The following is a 22,422-nucleotide window of genomic DNA, read 5'->3' on the forward strand; positions in this document are numbered from 1 at the left end:
TGTTTAGAAAACCACGTAATGTGTATTATAGTAAACCTCACAGGTGGAGTCTTTTTTTTTTTCTTCAGGACCTCACACCCTGGACGTGGCCTACGAGGGAGTCCCAGTTCCAGGAAGTCCGTTCAAGGTGAACGCCGTCCGTGGAACGGATCCCAGCAAGGTCATCGCGTACGGACCTGGTCTGCAGAGGGGAATTGTGGACAAGGTGAGCAAGAGATAAGGAAATGCACTTGGCTCTCAACATCTCAATGTCATTGATAGTGCTAAATGCAAAGCATACTAACTGAGCCGCTCTTGCCTGAGTCCAGGTGTAACGAGATATGGACCGCGCCCCGAAGCTCATAATGACTGTATACGTGCTGATTCTGTCTCACAACAGTTATTAAATAAAATAATGAACAATTGCAATGTTCGTACGAATTTCAGGAAGCGCAGAAATCACTGTGAGGTATATGTTCACACACCATGTTTAGCTCATCATCAGACGTCGGTTGTTTGTACGCTGTGTTGAGTGGTTGGATAACTGAAAAAAATAAAAAATAAAAATGTCTGTTCATTGCTCAATATATCGCTGTTGCCATGTGCAGCCCAACGAGTTCACCATCGAGACCAAAGGTGCTGGTCCAGGTGGTCTTGGATTGTCGATCGAGGGCCCTACCGAGGCTAAGATGTCTTGCAAGGACAACCGTGATGGAACGTGCACCGTAGAGTACATTCCCGACGAGATTGGAGAATACGACATCACTATTAAGTTTGACGGAAAGCCCATTCCTGGTGAGTGATGACGTACCTTATCCCTGTACGCTACGTACAATATGCAGAGTACGCCGGACAAGGAACAGGATGGACAAAGAACGACGCGTTTCTTCTTTCTGCTCCTTGTCTGGGGTTCCTGTTACCATGTACCAGCTCACCTGCACCATAGCCCTTTTGACGTGCAACATGTCCACGAACGACCATTGCAGGAAGCCCTTTCCGTATCCCTGTCGGTGCCGAGGTCGATCCCTCAAAGGTGACAGCCAAGGGACCTGGTCTGGATCCAGAGTTGATCCGTGCCGAAGTTCCCCAGAAGTTCACAATCGACTCGAAGAAATCTGGCCGAGCGCCCATTGACGTCCAGGTCAGCTCCGAGAAAGGTGAGGGGAAATGAATTCTTCATTACGTTTAAGCTGAGAATTTTGCTGACAAAGCGCTATCTCGTTGACGTAGGCCCTGTACCGAAGAAGCCAGAGATCAAGGACAACAAGGACGGTACATATGACGTCACCTACATGCCACCACCAGAGAACAGTACGTGCAAGGTAGACATCACCTACGATGGAAAGAACATACCGGGAAGGTGATTACCTTTTACTTGTCATCTTCGTAATCGTCGTTCATCCTTCCTGCGTGTTGAATGCGTGCGTCATTTGTTAACAGCCCGTTCACGGCAAAAGTGAAGCCCAAGTGTGAACCCAAGAACGTGAAACTTACTGGGCTTCCAAAGCCAGACGAGCCTGTGCTGGCCAGCATACCTCAAAAGTTTACCATTGACTGCAAGAAGGCTGGCGTCGCTGAACCTGAAGTTCAAGTCAAGGTACTACACATTTCATCATGTACAGGTCCCGACAGAAGTTCACGGAACACGCGAGCGGTGTACTTTTTGTTCAGCGCGACACCCTATAGCGGCGGGCGGAATCATTCAGGGGGGTGGACGAGTGCGACGCTGGTGGCGAAACACCGTGGTGGTTTTCATTCAAGCAATCGTGCGATACCGAAACTACGCGGTATGTCGCACTCGTCCGTGCTCTTAGCGAATGAGCGAGTCCGCTTCCACCCACCGCTAGGGTGTCGCACTGAAGAAGTAAACCGCTCACGCGTTCCGTAAACTTTAATCGGGACCTGTACCACAACATGAGATCGCTATAGCCCAGAGATCATGACCTGCTTGCATGAACTTTGCCATTCTCAGTAGCCTTGCCAGAGGTGTACGAACGAGCAACGTTGAAAACAGTAGGCTGTGTTCCCAAAGCGCTACTGAGGACGCAACTAAGGAATTTTCTCACCGCTCATCCTCTCTTACTCGAGTGTTGCCTCCTCGTTGTACTCCCTGACACGCGTTTTCTTTTTCCTCGCTAGGGTCCGGACAATGTCCCGCGTAAAGCTAAAGTCGTCGACAATGACGACGGAACGTTCACAGCCACGTACGTCTGCGAAGACGTTGGCAAGCACCAGATCATCACCAAGTACGGAGGACAAGAAGTACCCGGATCTCCCGCCAACGTGAACAGCGTTCCTACCGGACAAGCGGACAAGGTCAAGATTGCCGGTGAGAATGGAGCGCAGCGTCTATGTTTAGAACACCGCGGTACGTTAACGCAAGTATGTAAATTCTCTGTGGTGCTTCTCTTACCCCCGTCAGAGGACACAAAACAGGACAAGGTGACGATCGGAGAAGAGTATTGCCTGACAGTTCGCGCCGACGAAGCCGGGCAGGGAGCTGTCACTTGTCGCATCACTTCGACAACGGGCGCAGATTCCGACGTCGACATCGAAGTCGTCGACAACAACGACGGCACGTTCTCCATTTTCTACAAGGTGAAGAACAAGGGCGAGTACACCGTCAATCTCAAGTTCGGCGGCCAACCCGTGCCCAACGGCTCCTACAAGATCACGGTGAGTACATGGTTCGTCTTCCAACAGCCTTTCACTTAATCCCAGAACCGTTCGTGCACTTTAGTGCGTTTCTGTTTGGGTGGGTTTTGTGGGTTTCCGTTATCGGGGACTTTGGCAGCTTGATAATATGCAGTCGTGCTATAGATCTACGCCAGTAGCAGGAGGAGGAGGAGGAGGAGGAGTGTCGTTGGGAGGAACCCGAGAGGTCTGCCTGCCTGATTAGGCGGCATGTTTCTCGGGAAGGGAAAGGTGGTGGATAGGAGAAGAGGAAAGGGTGAAGTGGAAGACCGAGCGGAATCCGCTCGGGGGGAGGATAGCTGCGTCCATGGGCCGACTTCAGGGGAACTGTGCCGGCATACGCCTATTACACATCTGAGGGAAACCCAGGAAAAACCCCAGACGGCACAGCCGGATTTGAACGCGGATTCGAACCGCGGACCTCCCAGTCTCCAAGCGCGCGCGTTACCGCTGCGCCACCGGAGCTGGTACGCCAGTAGCAAGGACTTGATGCTTTGGCATTGTGACGGCCACCGGAGTAAGCACAGCATCCAACGTGTTTCCTTGTTTGTCCCCAGTGTGTGGCGGCAAAGCGGAGCTCAATTGACTCGGACTGACCTTGCGGTGCTCTGTATTATAAACAGGTATTTAACAGATCGATACCTAAGATGACAGTGCTTCAGATGGCTGAGATTGCTGTGCGTGCCTGTCATACCCTGCACAAGTCCAGAAGCTGTGCATACATCGTTACGGAAGTCAGCAGTTGAACGGCTGGCCCTGACCACGGGCTTGAAGCCACATGTAGACGTCAGTTAACGACGAGAATACTCGTGCTCTCGCTTTTTCTACGCGCTAGTTAGCGAAAGCGATATTACCCATATTGTAAGCAGCCTAAAAGAGCCAACGATCAACAGCTGTGGTCAGTTGAAAATGACAGTGGCACCAACTCCTGCTCGGAAACAGGCACATTCCTAAAAAGCGGTGGTCAACACAGCCTGACCGCACTTTTTCTTTCGTGCATTATTAAAAACGCGCACGCGTGCTAGGACGGTGATGTACGTATGGTGAGCTTCCTGAAGACCTCAAACTTGAACTGCAGATAATCAGGTGTAAAGGTTGGCTGCGGTCATTTTTCACAAACTTTGTTTATTTAGACGCGAAGCTCATTACTTAGATACACAACATCTGCGCGAGTTGCAACAGTTGTAACCAGTCAGTGCAGTCTGAGGCGATATCTCGTTATACTCCAAGTCAATAAGAACAAGAGAAAGAAGGAAACAAAGAATGCGTAAAAAATACGCACTCGATAAGCGAACTATCCTGTCTGCATGAGGAACCTCCCGGACGTTCCCTTTGACTAGATGGGCTCATGTTGTGCCTGCTCTCCGGATCGACGGTCAGGTTGTTAGTCCTGATGACTGTAACCAGGACCGGTCTTTATAGGACAATGCTGCCGTAGATAATTGCCACACGTAGTAGCAAAGCCCGGTTTCACATAACAGGCTTTAAGCCAATAGTAACAGGGAAAATATTGTGTCTTCGTTTGGGGGGCCTTCCGGTGGCAATAGGACAGAAGGGATGGGGAAAACTTTTCCGTTGCTTTTGTTTAAACGACCGATAACAACTGCAATCTTATGTCTCCTGCCGAAGTTTCTGGGCATGAGTTGCAGCGGAGTATTGTAGCAAAGTCTCAAACACCAAGTTATAGGGTTTGTCCGAAATCCAAAATGTTTGCGATGTTCGAGTTTAGAAACATAGGTGGCGACAGAAGATCTGGTTTTGATCGCCTCTTCGGAGCCCCTTCAGACGGGTTTGGTACTTCACCACAAAGTGACTTTTGACAAAACAGACACAGTGACCGTTGTCATATTGTCATCACTCTCGCACGCGTGTATTCCCGGACCTTGAAAAGGACAAGAAAATTCGGCATGTATGTGTCAGATCGGAACATCTAGATCAAGCGGATCTGGATCCGGTTCCAGTATTGTGCCAGTAACCGGGGCACGTATACCAGTGGCCCTGTAAACATCTCTAATCTGTCAACGAGAGTTGTATGTACAGTGGTGGACAAAAGTTTACAGAACACGCTCCGGCGCATTACTTCCTCAGCGTGACGCGCTAGCAGCCAATAGTACCGTATACGGAATTGCAAACGGGTCGCTGGGTTACCTAGGCACATGTCTATAAGTTCGTACGGTCCCATTCGCTGCTAGCGTGTTACTCTGAGGAAGGGATGCCCCGGAGCGTGTTCCGTAAACTTTTGTCCAGCACTGTACGTTTTATCGACCGGGTAGAAATGCCAGGACAGACGTACATTATCAACAAGTAGAATGGTTTCCCACAAGAGCCGTAAATATGAATGCCTAGTTAGTCTGGCTAGGTGGTTAGAAAGGACATTGTTGATTTCCACTTTGATAAAGTCATCGGATTTTTGACCGCGGTTTGTGTCTTCTAAAGGCCTGTGGCTCTGAAAGCAGGACCGTTGTCTATCTATCTGTTCGTGAACTAGCCCAATAAATATACTGTTGTGAAGTGCAAACCGGGGTACAAGTATTTTTCGAACCTGATGTGGTGAGGGATTGCATTCTGGCTTACAGCTTTCATTTCAATATCTCGTTCAACTTGGTGACTGTCTATACCATAGTCTGAGTGTGCGTGTTCCCGTTTCTTATACGAATGAAGTTCCATAAATACTCGGTTCAACTTGATGAACGAGACTGTTTGAAAAGTCTCGGCATGGACACTGAATTCGAAGGCATTTCACTTTTTCCATCAATGCCTCATATGCTTCATCACATCCCTTGAAAGTCGTGTTGTCAAAGGCCACTGAAAATGCTTTCGTCGCGCCGTGGGTGTTCCACGAAAATTTGGAAGACTGTCCACCCTAATAATACGTTTTGAACCTGACGGGAGAAGTCTCCATCACGTCGCCAGCCGAAGGTTTTTGCCTTTTTCGGGAAGGAGGGTCACCGTATTCGTCCCCAGCTGGCAAGTGTTGTCTGTGGTGACGGATCTCCTGAAAGGATTGCTGCGGTTACGACGGTCATCGTCCAAGCGCCTTTTCGCAACCTGAGTTCGGACGTATCCCTGGTCCCGCGTCTGCAAACGTGGCAAGCACCGTACACGGAGCCTCAAGAGTCCCAGCTCTTGAGTGAAGGCAGTTTGAACCCGTTCAGTCGAAATACCCCTTTCACAAATAGACGATTTTACGAAATCCCAGTGTTCCTTGCGCACGCGTTGCATCCTGGGAGATTACTGTCACGAGCAAGGGAGGACAGTCCAGGTTTCATTTTCGCTGACCTTGACACCGCGTGGACAATGGTTCGAGAAATCGAAACAGTTTGGAGACCTTCTCCTCCTTTCTGATAAGCAAGTTACCATTGTTCAAAGCGACGCTAAGCTCTCTGGGATTTTTTCGTCGTCTATTATTTCATGCACAACAACAACAACGAATAAATCGTGACTATGACCCGTGGTGCTTCACCACTGGAGAGCAGTACCACCAGACACCAGTAACACGGTAACACCACTGTCTAGGTCTTCTCAATGGTTTCTTCGTTGACTGCTGTTGACGGACACCTTCTTTGTTGGTGTTCGCCAGTTCCTCAGTACTGTGATTGGTCCATTCCATGCTTGTGGTGCCCCTGACTGGTCAACTCGCAAGCCCTTTCAACATCACCACCACCACCACCGACTGGTCAACTCACTTCACGCATGCACGCACGACTTCTTTTTTTCTCTTTCATTTTTTGCATAGACAGTGCAGTCTTCTGTTCTCTTGTCTCCTGGCGAGGGCAATATATTTAAGAGAGCGCTTCATGAGTAAGTATCGAGAGGAGGTACGGTGGCACTGCACTAGGCACGGTGGTACGAGGGGCACTAAATAGCTCGACTAACATTATCCGATTATTATGCTTCATGAAAGAACGTGGCTCACGTTATCCAAACATGGAATTTATTTACTTCGAGCGAGCGTCTTGACCACGAAACAACGCCATTCAAAGAGCATAATCTGCGTGAGTCTCTCCTTCGTTCCTGGAACCAGATGACGTCACAACGTTTCAACGCATAGCAACACCGCATTCCAGGCGCTGGAGGTGGGCGAGATTTTGCTCTCCTAGCCAATGACTGGCCCCACTGAGGCAAGCTGTAGCTCGCGAAGGAACCGGTTACGGGAGCATCGCGGTGACCTCTCGGAGATATACATCACTGAAAACATAGTGCGCACATGAAATAGAGCATTGTGGGATTTTGGTACCGATTGATCTAGCTACCTTGGGATTGACAAGTGGACAGATGTTTAGAATTGACCTCACTTTCCGATATCACAACAAAAGCAATGTATAAGCGTCCCGCATTTTCAATGGTTGATGCTGCGCGACGTCAAAATGACGTGTGGCTATATTGTCGCCAGGGCATCGTAGGGCGGAGCATGAGCGCGAAAGAATGCAGGGAATATTCGGTCGATTTAGAGCCAGTATTAACTATTTTGCGATAACATTTTTTTGGAAAACGTTCACCGTAGGCAACGAATCACAATACATTAGAAAAACGTGCACCTTGTATACCCGTTTATTGCCCTTATGTCATCAGCCTCCACTAGAGCTCCAAATCAGTCGCCAACGGCCTGGTCCTGTGTCTACTACATTAGAGTCACTAAACAGCAGTGATGGCCACTACCTACTTCTACAGTAGTTTAACTATAACTACTAACTACCTCGCGATGGAGTAGTTTAACTAGCAGTTCAACTACTTTTCAGGGGAGGTAGTTAAAACTACTTCTTTAACTATTGCAATGTATTTTAACTACATCTATAACTACTTAACGTTGTCCGTCAACACCAATCCCATTCTATAGTGTTCCTGGACACCTAAATATGAGTCACAAGCAGTGGTAAAAGTGAAGATATAGTACACATGCAATGCACAATTGCTCTGCACCTCATCAAACAAGTACAGCTCAAGGTAAAAGTAGGAAGCACAATCGTGCCGTAAAGCTTGCGGCAAAATCTTAAGTAGTTGGCGCCTGCAGTAACCGAACTACTGTAGTTAACTACTCGACATAGTAGTTTAACTAGTAGTTCCCACTACATTTCTACAAGTAGTTGATAACTACTTTTTAACTACAATCAGGTAGTTTAACTAGTAGTTTAACTACATGTAGTTAACTACTGGCCATCACTGCTAAACAGGGAGCAGAGTTATGACACTGAGCCACGCCGGCGATCGAGTCCGCCATTTTGAGTCAGGCGCGGCTGCGTCGCCTAGCAATGGGATGCCAATCTCCCCCTCCTCCGGTGGAGAACAACGCGCAGTCGAGCCAGCTCGCAACTCAGGAAACCGTTTTTGGATGGAGGTGGCTCAACATGGACGGCGAGTTCATGGAAGGAGAAACCACGTGACACGATCGGGCCCAATCGCTGACACCGAACGGCGGCTTCGGCGCGGAAAAGGAATGCCATACTCTGCACCCCTATTTAGTGACTCTATACTGCATCATACCGTTGGTGATAGCTTCAAATTCATGCTAAATATAGGGAGGTAGTGGAATCGAATCCCGCAATTGTCTGTGCTCTCTGAGGTTCCCCTAGAATTTCCGACAGGCTTTCCCCATATATGTCTGTACCGTTTCCCATGAAGTCGGTCCATTACGCATACTAACTTCCCCGCGTCCCACCCTTCCTACTATCCTCTCTCTCCCTCTGTCCGTGTCTCGACACCGCTCCATATACACAAAATATTATGGTACGGAATTGAGAAGGGAGGTAAGAGTACGAGTTCAAAGGGGTAGCTCTTTCGTGCTGACGTAGAACAGTATATGTCCATGCGGCCATTGGAATTCCTCGTAACCTTGGTTATATTCTAGACTGTCAAGCGCGTTTCCAAAGGTGTAAGCCTACATGAAAGCTTGCAGTATCGTACGATGGAAACGAAACCGAAATGCGTAGTTACGGTTCTGTAGATTAGACAAAAGCCACACTTGCTTAACGGTGACGCCACACCTGCTGACGAAAGCCGGACAGATAAGAAAACCAGGCACTTGTTATATTACAAATCAGGACATCTGGACGTATTTGCCTGGACGTGTGGTCATACGAGAACGCTTGACCTGTGCGAATGGGGATACGCTTGCGGGTGCGGATGAGCAAGTTTGTATCTGCTACACCCGAGAGCACACCATCAGGCAGACTGCCCAGGAATGTTGAGAGAGTACCTATTAAGTCCTACCGGAATGGGGGGCTTCCTTTTGTCACAGACACAGAGTGACTACAGAGATGGCATCTGTGCAGAAAGAAAAGCACGTATTCCTTTTTCTTCCTCCGCTATTTTGAGAATCCCCAGTGGCTGGTGGTAGACATGAGCGAGGAAGCCGTTCCAAGTAGCGGTCACTTGATTCGACACGCCGGATATGTCACGGCATGCACTACAAGGCGGTGCTCGCTCGTTCTTTCAGAGTTCGTCGTTCTCTGCGTTGCAGAAGCTATGTACAACCGTACCTCATTGAGCTGCAAGAAGGTCAGAAAAGGTGTCCACCTTTCGAAGACAGAATTTTATGGCGGCCTGTCCCTTGGGGCCTCGCCCGTAGGCGGCTCTCGTGGCTGGCGCTCGAACCCTACCAAATTTAAAGTCGCACGGCTGAATGGGCCAACGGCAGTAAGGGTTACTCTTAAGCGATGCTCTACTCGGACTTCCACCTCGAGACTGGGAGGTGACGCGGGTTCGAACCCCGACGCCGGCTGTGCTGTCTGAAGTTCCCGCGGGGTGTTTTGCGGCAGTCTTTCCAGACGAATGTCTCCACAGTTCCCCTTGAAGTCTGCCCATGACGCATATTAACCCCCTGTCCACCACGACTTCTTGCTGTCCCCTCTCTATATGTCTACGTCTGTACGCCGCTCATAGCCACAGTTGCTTCGCGGCGCTAACACGGAATTTACAAAAAAAACACGCTAGGTGGCGCTACGCGCATGTTCAGTGGCTATTGGTTTCAATGATCATTGAAACCAACGGTCATTGAATATGTGCGTAGCGCCACCAAGCGTGTATCGTGTCAACCTGTTAGGGTGCGTAGGATCCAATGCTCTTTGAGAAGTTGACGCTATACACGCTTTGTGGCGCTACGTGCATGTTCAATGAGTTCCCTCTCAGCTCCATCGCAGAGGGAGCTAGTATTGAGGCACCCTAGTTCATTGGCCATTGCTTTCAATCATTATTTGGTATGAATCAGTACCGGCGTCTACTTTTCGCCATCGGGGGGACAAGTTGGAAATTTGCGCTCCCCCCCCCCCCCCACCAGTAGTCTTGCTCCCCGAAAGTTGTCTTGTTTGCGCCCCTTTATGCTGGCTTAGGGGCGAGCAGTTGCCCCACTCCCCCCTGCCCTCCATAGACGCCGGCCCTGATTTGAATGACCATGGGGCCAATTGTTTCAATGCCCGCGTGGCAGGGGTATTAGACACAGTCCCACTGTCGGCACAGTTCCCTTAGAAGTCTGCCTGGGACGCGCATTCCTCCAGGGCGTCAGTCGTGACGTTGCCCACCTCTGTGAGGCCGACAACGGCGAGTCCTTTCGCCATCCACCACCACCACCACCACCACCACCACCACCACCGTATTAGACACGCATTATACGAAAGCCCACTTCTCCTCCTTGTTCTTCTCAAAAGTGGCGCATAGCTCATTGGCAATGGGCTACAGAACAAATGGATTCTCTGATGAACGGTGATGAAACTAGGTGAATCTTCGATGTGTAGGTTACTGGATAAAGAATGGAATGAAACGAGCCCTGGGGGCTGCGCGCCAAGTTTGCGTAACGCGCAGGACACGATCAAAAGCCCGTGTTCCTCCATACTGCAGAGCATTCTGGCCAAGCCACAGAGGTAGAAGAAATGGACTTCAAAAGAGTTTCCAAAGCTCCGCCACAAATTCGAGCGTGTGGCAGACGTAAATATTCCTTGCCGTCTCTCCACTCATACTTATCATCATCGTCATCATCCCTCACGTTATATCATCTCCGTCCGTATACTGTCTTCACCGTCGCATATTAGGCGGTGCATATCAGGGACGCCACAGTTGCGGTACATAAATCTGTCTCCACTGACTCTAGAGCTGGTTTCTTATCGCGGAGTCACCTGGGCTCATTGTTGCGGAGACAAGGGCGTGGACCTGGCAGTGTTACAAAGAGCCGTTGTCACAGGGGCCTTGTTGCCACTCACTGAGGGAACTATTTCGGGGCCCGGTCTGCAGAAAATAGAGCTCTAGGATCGGAGAATGTTTCATGCGAGACCTTCGCTTTTGTGGCCCCTTCCTCATGCCTGGCATGCACTTGCTGCTCGAGACTTTGCTTTGTTGTTTTGGAAGGCTTTGTGATCCGACTCGAAAGAATGTCGGAGCTGGTGCACCGAGGGGGGGCGACCAGTACTCCTTCTCGCTGTTTGGTAGGCTCTATACTCCTGCAGACGTGCAGCCCTCATGTCGTTTGTGTGGTGTAGGAACCCCAGGAAGGGGCAAGATAAAGTTTATCTGACTGACTGCAACAGTAATGGTGGTTCGAAAGCAACTTCTCCAGAATGGGGTTCATAACTTATGAGCTCTAGTCATAACTGATGTTTTCTGTGGTCTCTGTTGTCTGATTCGGGTCGCCAGATGCTGAAGTAGTTGAAATACGACTTGTTCCACTTGAAAAGTTGGAAGGAAGAGCGTGTGAGGAGTTCAAAGGAGTTGATGTGCCAAACTGAAATTCAACCTTTCCTTATAAAATGTAACTGAAAAAAGAAATACATTACTGTATGCGACTATGAGGGCAGTCCTTAACGCTTACGAACCACTTCCACTGCTTATAAGAAATTATATCTTTGTGTATATCGCTAGTATTAATTGCATAGTAAAAGTGGTATTAGCAGCTCTCGTGAACCTTTTGGTGTTAAACGTAAACTGCAATGCAGTGCTGTCTATCCGAAAAGCAGTGAGCGAGCATGAACGATCCGTACTTTGCAAGACATTGATTGGCATAGTGACCTGCATATAGGTGAGTGGCATAGGGACACAGTGGTTCTTTCGTGTCGTCACCTTTAAATTACGCACAAACCAATGTGCTACAACAACAGCACACAGTGTTCTACAACAGCGCGAGAGCCAGTTCCCCTGTCCAAGATTTAGTGGCGGTCGCCATAGGTTTTTCAGCCTGAATCCCCGAAGCAAATCCACGATGTGACAGCCTACCAGAGCGCCCTAAAACAATGTCACCGACACAATGGTACCGTATCTCTTCGCCGAGGCCGGTCTATCTCGTCAGTTATGCAACGTAAGAATTAAGTCCTCGATTCTGCTAAGTGATGCAGCCTCTCGGAAGCAGCAGCAGCAGCCGCGGTACCTCGACCGTCCCCGCTATAAATACTGGGTTACGAAACTCGGTGGATACGCTCGATTTCTCTGCATCGGTGTTACGTATCTGGCTATCTCCCAGGTTGTCTCTTACTGCATCTACAAACAGAAAGAGATTTATTCGCGTCCGGTCCTCGGCGGAATGCTAACATTGACAGCGTGCAACGTTTCTTTACAGTCTGTGTACAGTAGACATTGTTGCGCAGTAAAGGATATCGTCTGTCAAAATTTCTGGTTGGTGCTTTCGAGGCAGCATTACAGTTCTTCTAGAATGTATATACAAGTAAAAGATGAATTGTACACTCTTCGAGAAAAAGGTGTAATTTTAGTCCTTTTGGGAATTAGATTGCTGTTAAAGATCAATCCAATTCAATTCAATTCAGATGCTCTGCCACGACCATTAGGCCCTTTCGGGCGAGCTTAGGGACTATTTGTAGAGTTCATGGCTGGGGATGACTGGGGAGTTGATGACTGATGATGGGGAGTGATTGCAATCCAGGGGACTAGTCACTAGACTAGGGGACTAATTACCCCAATTTACTCCCCCCCCTTTTTTTTTCTCTCTCGAGTGATAGAGAGGCAAGGCGCACGTCCCAAGCGTGCAGGCCATAGATCACCTCTTAAGTAACCATCAAGAAATGCATGATGGATGCAGTTTTTTTTCTTTCTTTTTTTCGGGGAATCGTATGTGGTCGCCAGTGCAAATCAGCAACATACACAAAGAAGATACGAACTGTGTTTAACGAGGATGCTGAGTTCTTGGATGCCGATCAAATTCACATCCGTCAACCAAGTCTCCCCGTCGCTTTCCGCGCAGTGATCTCTTTAAAACAAATATATACATCTAAAAGCGACGAAATCCGACGATGGCGTCGGTAACGCGTTCACGTTGCGAGTCGTTGGAGCTATAAGGGGTGTAACATTGCGAAGAAGGAACCTTGTGTCTCTGTAGGCATCGAGCTATTTTGAGTCGTGCACGCGAGGCTCTTTGAATGTATTGGCCTCTCGTGTGGGCTCGACGCTTGGTGTTTTTGGAGTACAGAGGAGACAATTTAGCCGTCTGGGCTGTTTGCTTTGAAAATGGCGGTAGCACAAAACCGTGAAGGTGTAACCTGCTCAGGGGCGATGCAGACCATCACATTTGGGGGGGGGGGGGGGGGGGGGGGTGTTCTTTCTCGAAGCCGGTTGTGGGGGAATGGAGATAGGAAAACCCAGTGTCTCAACCATCTGTGGATCCGCCATTGAACCTGCTTCTTGTTAGCACCGTGCGGCCATATTGCGCAACAACAGAGATCACGCGGTAATGCACAAAAGGCTTGATAAGCTGATTTTGAAAGTCCTCTTCACCGGACGAGTGCGGTCCAGGTTCGAATCCCACTCTTGCTTTCGATGGGTTCCTCGTAGACATTCAATAGCTGTCGACCCACCTTACCTCGTCCATCTTCCTCTTGTTCTTTCCGTTTCTCATCCATCTACTACGACACCGAAGTCTACGGGAACATCAGAAAACAAAAAACTCATTAGATAGCTGTAAGGAACCGGTGGCGTTTCCCGATTCGCTTTAGTCAATACGAGCACAAAGGGTTGAACCGTGGAGGGGTAAGTTTTACGTGGGTACCACTCGCGTTCCTTTTCCCGACTGCTCCTCTGACTGCTCCTCTGACGTCTGGGAAGCCTGCCGGAAAACCCCAGACAGCGCAGCCGTTGGTGGGATTCGAACCCACCACCTCCCAGTCTTCAGCACGACCTTGTCTACCATAATCGAACGGATGCTTTAACCCACTCGGCCATGCCGCTGGTAGCCCAAGCAGCGCAACATCTTCGCTCAATATTGGCCGGATATCGGCAATAGTGGACCAATGTTAGACCAGTATTCAGCCAATATTGGGCCAATATATTGCGCTGCTTGGGTAGGTTATAGGAAAGGACGGCGTACATCGCGCAAATTGATTCACGGTCGATGACGACTTTTATGCCTTGTACGTGAACTGCTTCGCGAATATCCTTGTGAAAACATTGCCAAATGGCCGTCCGAAATGGTATACTATCAGATGGCGCTGCCTGTCATGATACGGGGTTGTAGCGCGTTGACAAACGTGGTTCCCTTCAGACTTTTTTTTTTCTTTTTCTGCCGCTATATTCCAAAAACATGACTCGTAAAAGGAAAGGAAACATTGTCAGTGTATTTACTTCGCGGGTATATAATTCGCGAATTTTTGGCGCGCGCGGAAAACGGGAAGGATCGCTCCGCGCGAAGAAAACAACTTTTACAGTACCTAAAGCCCCACTGTTTACGCTCGCAAATCGACACCGATCTGTTCGCGTCAGTTGCCGCACAACCAAAAACGCCGGCATGACGAAAGACTGCAGCGCTTCTGTGCGCTGTCGATGGTGCTGAACGCTTTGTGAAGGGTTGTGGCTTGTCGAACAGTGAAACCCAGACGTTATCACGCGCATGGTGTTGTGTTGAAGTCTAGTCGCGAAGGCGGCAACACCGGTACCACTGCCAACAACAACAACAGCCGCCGCCTCGCGGTAACAGACTTCGACGGTGCAGAAACAACGAGCACCAGCTGTTCTCGGGAGTTCGAACAACGTCGTAAATCAGAGTCACCACCCTCCGATCTCGTGCACTGAACGATGGGTCTGATTGCTACAAATAACCCGAAGGGGGCAAACGCTACCGACGTCAGTGCCATACCGCAGCGTGATTGACGTTGAGCGGCCGATTATCCTTGGGGTTTCTTCACATCTGCGTTCCCCACCTTTCTAGCGTATTGCACCAGAGTATGAATACGCACAGGCAGCTGACCCTCCTGGTATATACTTATGCGGATATTAGTCGTGAACTTTGCAAGGAAGGCAATACTTGATACTTTTTTTAGGTAATTTGTTAACATCCCAATCCAGGACAGGAGATTAGAGAGAGCGGGGCATCTCTTCGCCGCCCGCAACTACGGTTATCGCTTCGTTTCTTAGACACAAATACAGCGTTACGACCTATATTAGAACTCTAGTATCTATTTTCGTCGAGCATCGTCAATGGATTCTTGCGGCGTCACGTCAGCACATCCAGTGCGCTTCTAAAGCTTCAGGGAGCACGTCCGTGTCGACCCAAGCGACTGGCCCTTACTTAAGAAATTCAGTTGCAGTTCAATATTTTTTTTTTTTCAAAAGCGAAGTTAGGCATCGATTAACGCTGTCTTTAAACGTGTGAACGAGCCGTGCACGCAAACATGCAAAGCAAAGCGCATGTTGATAGACGAGCGGCTTCTTCGCTGGTCGTGGTCTTGGCGTGCCGCCGGGAGCCAGGCGTGTCATCCAGCCCGGTTCTTTGGTGGGGAAAAAGCAGAGCTCCCAGGGTTTATTTTTGTGCTAACCACGCTAAAAACGTAATAGCAGAGGCAGCAGCGACGACGGCAGCAGCCACCGTCGCCTCCCCCCTGTCTTTGTCGATCATATTACCAGGAACCATAGAAGGCGCGTCGCACTGTCCTTGGTGCCCGGGTCAGGGCCGCATTGTGGCCTCCGCCCTTGTCGACACATTGCCAGGATGGACCGGGGGCATTGCGTCGAGGGTTCGTGCCTTGGCACGATCGCTTTGTGGAAGCTCAGCTGTGTGCCGTCTTTCACAGCTGAATCCGCATAGGCTTCCAGTAATGCATGATGTGCCTTCCTGAAGTCTTCTTTCTTCTTCTTCTTATTGGAGCGCTGATATATGACAGCTTCTTTTGGCACCTAGCATTCGCTGAGATCTGAAAAGTAAAAAAAAAAAAGAGAGAAGAAATGACGCTAACGGTATTTGAAATACCTAAGTCACGACCAGGGGTCACCCACAGATCTGAGTGGTAAACACATTACTTGTTTCAAATTGTATGAAGAGGAGAAGGTACTTCACAACGAACAGTGCATATGCCGAGCAGTGTAGACTGTGCATATGCCGAAGCATGCACTTGTCAAAAGTGCGCCATTGCAAACGCAATAATCGTCGCACGCCACGGCCATGACGTACTGTTCCTCTACGATTCTACACTCTGCTCCTGAGCACTCCTAACAAACGCGAAAAAACAGATATCAGACATCGTCATGCATTGGGCGTCATCCGACCTACATCCCGTTCCGAAACAGTTATCCTGTCCCTCGAAACTTTCATCGCCCTCCTCTCTTCCACGTCAGCGATTGTAAACGTTCATCATACCCTCATCCACCAAGTTCTTCGCAAACACTGAAAAAGTAAATAACGCCTCGGAAGACATTAAAGATTCGGCCAAACTTGGAAACCCCCCTCTCCCACGAAGCCCCTCCCGTGATGCTAAAAGTAACCTACCCCCACCCACCTACCCCTCGGGAATGGGTGGGGGCGTCTTTGCACTCGGCTCGCTCCGTCCGGCAGCCATTTTGGATTCCTAAAATCTCGTAGGGTTTGAGCAAAAAACCGACCATAGCGCCGCCTCGGGCCCGTGGCTTTAGCCTGTGCATTTCTTTCGCGACAGCGGACGGTGGGATTTTGCCCCGGGCTTGCCTTGAGGTCCTCGAGTAAGTAAAGTGTTCTGCAACGCTTGCCTTGTGACGCACTCACGGATTACGCTGTAGTGGTGTGATTTTTATTGGCCGCACGAAAGCAGAGTTCGAACTCCATCTCCTGGAGGGGTAAGCCGTCATGTCGTATACTCTCTCTCTCCCTCTCGAGGACGGATCTGGTTTCAGTGGCTCCGCTGGCTCTCCTTTGAGGTTCATCCTGGTTTTCACGGGCGCTTTCTTTTATGACCAGGCAGACATTTTGGATTAAGACTAGCGAGGTTTTCTCCAACAGAGAAATTGGTTGAAGCAGATGCACAGAACGTTGTACGTCGAAAGCTGGATTGACGCAAAGTGCACAGGTCTGGAGCCGCTGATATTTCGAACACAGGCAGTTCTTCTACGATTTTTCGAAGCCCAGTAGAAGAACTGTCTCTGTTCGAAATACAAAAAGAAGAACATTGTGCATAACGACGTTTATAGGACATTTATATTCCTACAAAAACAACGTCAGCTTCTGTAGGTTGCGTGCTAGATTGGCCTCTCCACTGGATTTACAGAAACTAACGAGAAAATGATGACTCAAGAGTGAAATTTGTAGCCCGGAACTTTCAAAGGTCTTGACGCCCCTTTCCGATTCGTGGAGGTCCGACTTGCCATCAGCATTCAGCCTCGCGTGCAGGGAATTGCATCAGACACATATAAGTTCCAACGTTAAGTTCGTAAATGGTCATGATGGAGTACAAGGTGACAGCTAGAATTCATATTGTAGTTCTAAAATTAAGCGCACTAGCGAACCCTGCAATGCTAATCTTGCGCGGACTCGCAACCGATTGGATTGGATTGGATAGGATTGTAAATGAAAGAAAAATTAGGAGAAAGTAAAAAATATGGACCGAACTCAAAATCATGCAGGTCGCAAGACTACTACTTGTACTGTCAGTCTCAGGTAATCACCGTGAGGTCTACGAGTGACTATCGTACGGCAGTGGGACTTCCTGTGACCGTGACAGCTGTACATTCCTCAATGTTGCGTCATCAAATATCATCTGAATAACGCAGCTAAACATACGTTCGGGAACTCTGACATCGAGACACGCGAGTCATATCATTTTTTTCCGAGAGAGCTTCTTGGGGCCACATCGTGCTATAGCTGTAATGCTTCAGCAATGCTGCGCAGCTAAACAACTACGTTAAGCCCTGAGCGCGTGACATAAAAGGTCCGTGAATTCTATAGAGCTGTGGGACCCACATGGCAGTGAACGAGCGTTTCGCGGACTAGACAAATATCTCCATGACACTGAGGACAGCTAAGGGTAGTGTCGCACACTGGTGCGACAGTAATTTCACTTTGTTTCATTCTCCTTTATGTTATTACAGTGAACCCTCGTTATTATGACCATGGTCGTTCCCGACAATTTTGGTCATAATGCGGAATTGTCATATTAACGGGGGATGGTTTGCAGAGGTTTCACTGCATTGTTCCCCGGGAGTACGGTCGTAAAGCGCGTATGTCAGATTATCGGGGGTCATAATAACGAGCGTTCACTGTATCTCTTTACATTTTGCTGAGCATTCAGCTTCAAGGGTCACGGAGTAAAAGCATCCGCCATCTGTGGAACTACCATATCCGTATATTCCTTGGCTCCAAAGGAAGAACGCTATGCCATTCCAGCCGCAGCGTCGTGCCCACATACCTCGGTGCAAGGCCAGCCTCGGCTCCGACTTCGGAGCTGACTCATATTTGGCTCGTAAATTATGTTTCAGGGCCATTTGAGCAATATTGAGCGTTCACGGGAGGTAGGTCTCGTTAGTGTGCTTCTAATTTTAGAGCCCACAGCCGTCAGTTCATGTTGACAGTCTTGCGTCCCCTACCAGACATTTGTCACGATCGCTTTCTCTCGGCGTCCTGCTTCAGCTGTCACAAATACATCAATCTGTCGTGCTGAGATAGAGGGGACGTTGTATTGCAGTGATACTGTATGACTTCACGGCAGCGTGTCTGTGGAAGGTCTTTCTTCGTTTTATTGTTGACACCCTTTATGGCCCCAAGGCCCTTACAAGAGCGAACGTTCGGTTCGCGCCGGTGGTCGACTTTACTACCGCCGTGCTGGTGCCCCATGGTAACATGAAGTACCCCGGTACCTGTGGCGGTACCCCGTGGTAACTAACGTCAACGTGCTAGCAGTTGAAGCAATAGTTCCAGTCATGGTTCCTACCCGTCACGCCACACCAAAGAATGTTCCTATTCAGGACATCATGTACAACTTGGGACAAAACTTTACGGAACACACAGGGGATGACACACATACTGGCAGATGGAGATGGAGTCGGTCACCCGTTTCTTATTCGATCGCATCCTGATATCTAGCAAGGGGCCGCTCCGACGAAGAAATACGCCAGTGTCGTGTTCCGTAAACTTTTGTCCCAAGCTGTACCAAGTGCTGCCGTGCCACCTTTTTCTTTCTTCTTCTTTTTTCTTTTTTTGCGTGGTCTGTTTTCTATAGTTTGACTGGAATTCATTCTGGCACAATTTCTTAAGACCATGGGGCGCTCTGTCCTCCTACGTAGTACGTTGCGAAGACCACTGGAGCAGGCGACCCATACATGGATGGCTGCTCAACGTATACTTGTATCCTCATTGGGATCATACAACATACTCTAAGTTAGCCACGGACCCTCTCTTCGGGCAAGACATTGCTCCAGACACGCATAACGGCAACAGCGCACATACATCCAAATCAGTCACAAGACCATTGTCTTTCGTGCCATGTCAAGAACTTGACAGGGTCGTTGCCCTATGCCGTCGGGCATTACATTGGCACACATAATTAGCTGTGGGTGAGCGAGCCACCATCAGTGCATCTTCCAGGTAGACCTCTGGCTGCTTTGGTTTACTGCGCTGTTTACTAGCGACCCACTCCGGAAGAAGCGGGATGAAAGAGAGGGCAGAAGGTATCTGAATCTACAGCTTGCCTTGGTTCCAGTTGGAAACGTTCCAGCGTATACTATCGTCATATCATCATCTACGCCAGAGCAGTAAAGGAGCACACACCTGCCCTCGTTCTCTTTTCCTTTCCGTTGTCCAAATGTTTTGTTGGTTGCTTGGCAGTCGTTCCGAATCCCGCCATCCCCTACGTCTTGTGAGCCAAGTGGAGCACTTCTGCAGTTACTGAACGAAAGTACGACCGTGTCTCGAGAAGAGGCTGAACGGAGGTCTTCCTTTTTTGACTTCGTAAAGCGTCCCCTCAATAGAAGGCCGCGGAACTTGTTAAATGCGTTATCTGCGAGGGTCTTGAACAGAGCCCGGCGTATATAATTCGTGCAAGTCGACAACGAAAAAGGCAGTGTCTGCCTGCCAAGCAAAATAAATCGGACATGGACCTGTCAGGCTTTTGAAGTAGTATGCTTTCTCTAATTGCACTGCACCGGTATGACTGACCATTGAACTATGAGGCAGGCTTCAAGTAAGAGACAGACACTCATACTTGCGCTACCTAGCCTCAGTCACAAGTTCCTCATTTCGTAGACTCACACGGAAGGTGGAGTCGCAATCTGACATAACTGCATCAAAAGACAGATGCTGAGGTCCGAAGACAATTGACACGCAGAGCAGTATTCTCTTCAATGCGGGAATGTCGCTGGCCGGATATCGTCGACGCTAGGTGCGTCCCTGTTCCGACCATGTTGCAACAGATCGTGTGCTACCGTATGGCTCACGTCTTTGGCTCAAGCTTTCAGCATTCTCCACAGTGTGCCTGTTGTGGTAAAAGGAAAAGTGTTCTCTGGTATAACACTGTATACACCGCCTCCGCAAACATGCCAAGGGCTCTTCGCCGGGATACACTTTGCTCTTACGAACAGAAGTCACTGTGAGGCTACCACAAGACTTCCGTTCTTCCTCTCTGCTAGTGGGCACGTTTAGAAGACGAGCTTCCCAGCGCCCTATAGCTAACGTTCGCCAATAACGTTTAATTCCGCGTATTCACGCAACTGTTTTTTGTCTTACGGGTAGCTTGCGAGTCACAGAGATGAACAGTGAATTGAATTGCAGTCCTGAAGGCGTTGGTTAAAATGGTAGCGGTGGAATATATATTGACAGGAGCAAACGCGAAACTTCCCCTCTGTGTAGACTTCAATCACGTCGCTGTTGCGGTTGCAGGTCGTTAGCAACTCATTTCGGAGGACTTGCCAGAGAAAAAAATTAACATTTGGTCCACATCATACTACGAGAAGACGAGATATCGAGATGAAATTTCCAAGTATTGATATGGCGTCTTGGCGAGCTGCCTCGAGTACATGTAAAGAACTAAGGACCATTGATTATGTCCATGAAGAAGCGATTTCGTCCACCACCCCGTCTGTGTTTCCACTATTCTGTCAACCACTTCCTATACGACGTATAAGTTCCGAAAATGGCGACTATCTGTAGCATGTGGTCGTGCGACCCATTCCTGAAGCTATTTACATTCGATTGCATCTGAACAGCACATACTGCGTAAATTCAATAAAACACAAGTTTTGTGGTCAACCGAATAAGAACAAATCCACCTATCCGCATCCCTCTTGCGTTCAATTTCTCCACATGCGCCTTACGTGAGGGAGAAGTACCCAAAGATACGTGACGTAGCCGAGGACCATTATTCGGGTAAAAGGATACGCTACATAAAAATATAATACAGTCAAACTCCTTTACAACGAAACTCAGGGGACAGCAAAAAAAATTCGTAGTAAAGGTATTTTCTTTAAAAAGGATGTCTATTATTGGACCTATAGGCTCCAGCGGGACCGCAAAAAAATTTTGCTGTAATGGTATTTTCGTTAAAAAGGTATTCGCTATAAAGGAGTTTGACTGTATACAGATTACGATTATAATGTACGATACTTTCGCAGAATACTTGTGGTAGTGGCCGCAAACAGCAGTGGAAGTAATACGACAGTGGATTTTAAATCCAGGACCCACGTAAACCGTTTGCAGTATGCGTTTGTCAAAGGCATGCTCTGTCCTACTGAAAAGACCTCTCATCGCACGATTACCGCGTCTGCATACACCGCTTAAGCGATCAGGCTTTCTTTCCATCTGTACATATCTGCGACCACCTGGTACAGTGCAGCACGTTTTTGCACAGTCAGCGTTCATCTAAATAACCGCGTGGAAGCGGCGGCTGCTCAGCAAAGTGCGAGGGCTTCCTTTTTCAGCCACTCACCTCCGAAATAGAACCGACAGCTGGAAGAGACCTTCTAGGGCAGACATCTTTGCATCGAGGCTACTAGACGGTGAAGCGATGCTGTATTCCAAACACAGATCCCGATACCTTAATGAGTCGGACCCGTATGGGTAGATTACGGTTGACATGTTCCACACTAATTGAAGGCGAATGTGATGGACGTCTCTGCGCCGACGAGCAACCTTCTTGGAAGTGCTCCAGGCACGTGCATTAAAAAAAAAAATGTGAATACCGCATGCAGAGTTGGGACACTTTTAGCACGTTCCTCTGTCACAGAAAGCATATCTTGCGGAGACCTCGCTTTGATTTACTGTAGCATCGATATAGGGAGGGGGAGGGCAGCTGTGGCTGTGCGGGGGTTTTTTGACGATGAGTTCATGCGGGGCAATGGGTGTTTGAGGTTGGTAGCATTTCCTTGAGTCAATTTTTTGCTTGTCGCGACAAAAAAAAAGCTTCTTGAGAGTCGAAGCGCGAAACAGAACACGGAACATGAAGTGAACAAGACAAGCAAAGCATGTCCTGTGTCAAGGTAATGCTGCCAACATTGGATCTGCATGAGCTTGCAGCAGTTAGTCTCTTTTAAGGCTGATATATGTTTAAGGACGCGACGAAGATAAGGACGGACCACATGTAACCAACGTGCTGG

At 48.8% G+C, this 22,422-nt stretch overlaps 1 protein-coding gene across 4 annotated transcripts in view; it reads left to right on the forward strand.

Annotated features, from left to right (window-relative positions):
• LOC135388012 (filamin-A-like) overlaps nucleotides 1–22,422 on the forward strand; it is an 82,604-nt gene that overhangs the window by 48,888 nt on the left and 11,294 nt on the right. For all 4 annotated transcript variants that reach the window (XM_064617282.1, XM_064617280.1, XM_064617284.1 and 1 more), the window contains exons 16-22: nucleotides 69–205; nucleotides 588–774; nucleotides 966–1,136; nucleotides 1,210–1,339; nucleotides 1,420–1,576; nucleotides 2,119–2,308; nucleotides 2,402–2,655. In XM_064617282.1, the coding sequence (XP_064473352.1) occupies nucleotides 69–205; nucleotides 588–774; nucleotides 966–1,136; nucleotides 1,210–1,339; nucleotides 1,420–1,576; nucleotides 2,119–2,308; nucleotides 2,402–2,655 (1,226 nt within the window). The remainder of the gene's footprint in view (nucleotides 1–68; nucleotides 206–587; nucleotides 775–965; nucleotides 1,137–1,209; nucleotides 1,340–1,419; nucleotides 1,577–2,118; nucleotides 2,309–2,401; nucleotides 2,656–22,422) is intronic.

This window comes from Ornithodoros turicata, chromosome 3, assembly GCF_037126465.1.
Source record: "Ornithodoros turicata isolate Travis chromosome 3, ASM3712646v1, whole genome shotgun sequence".
NCBI classification, from domain to species: domain Eukaryota; kingdom Metazoa; phylum Arthropoda; class Arachnida; order Ixodida; family Argasidae; genus Ornithodoros; species Ornithodoros turicata.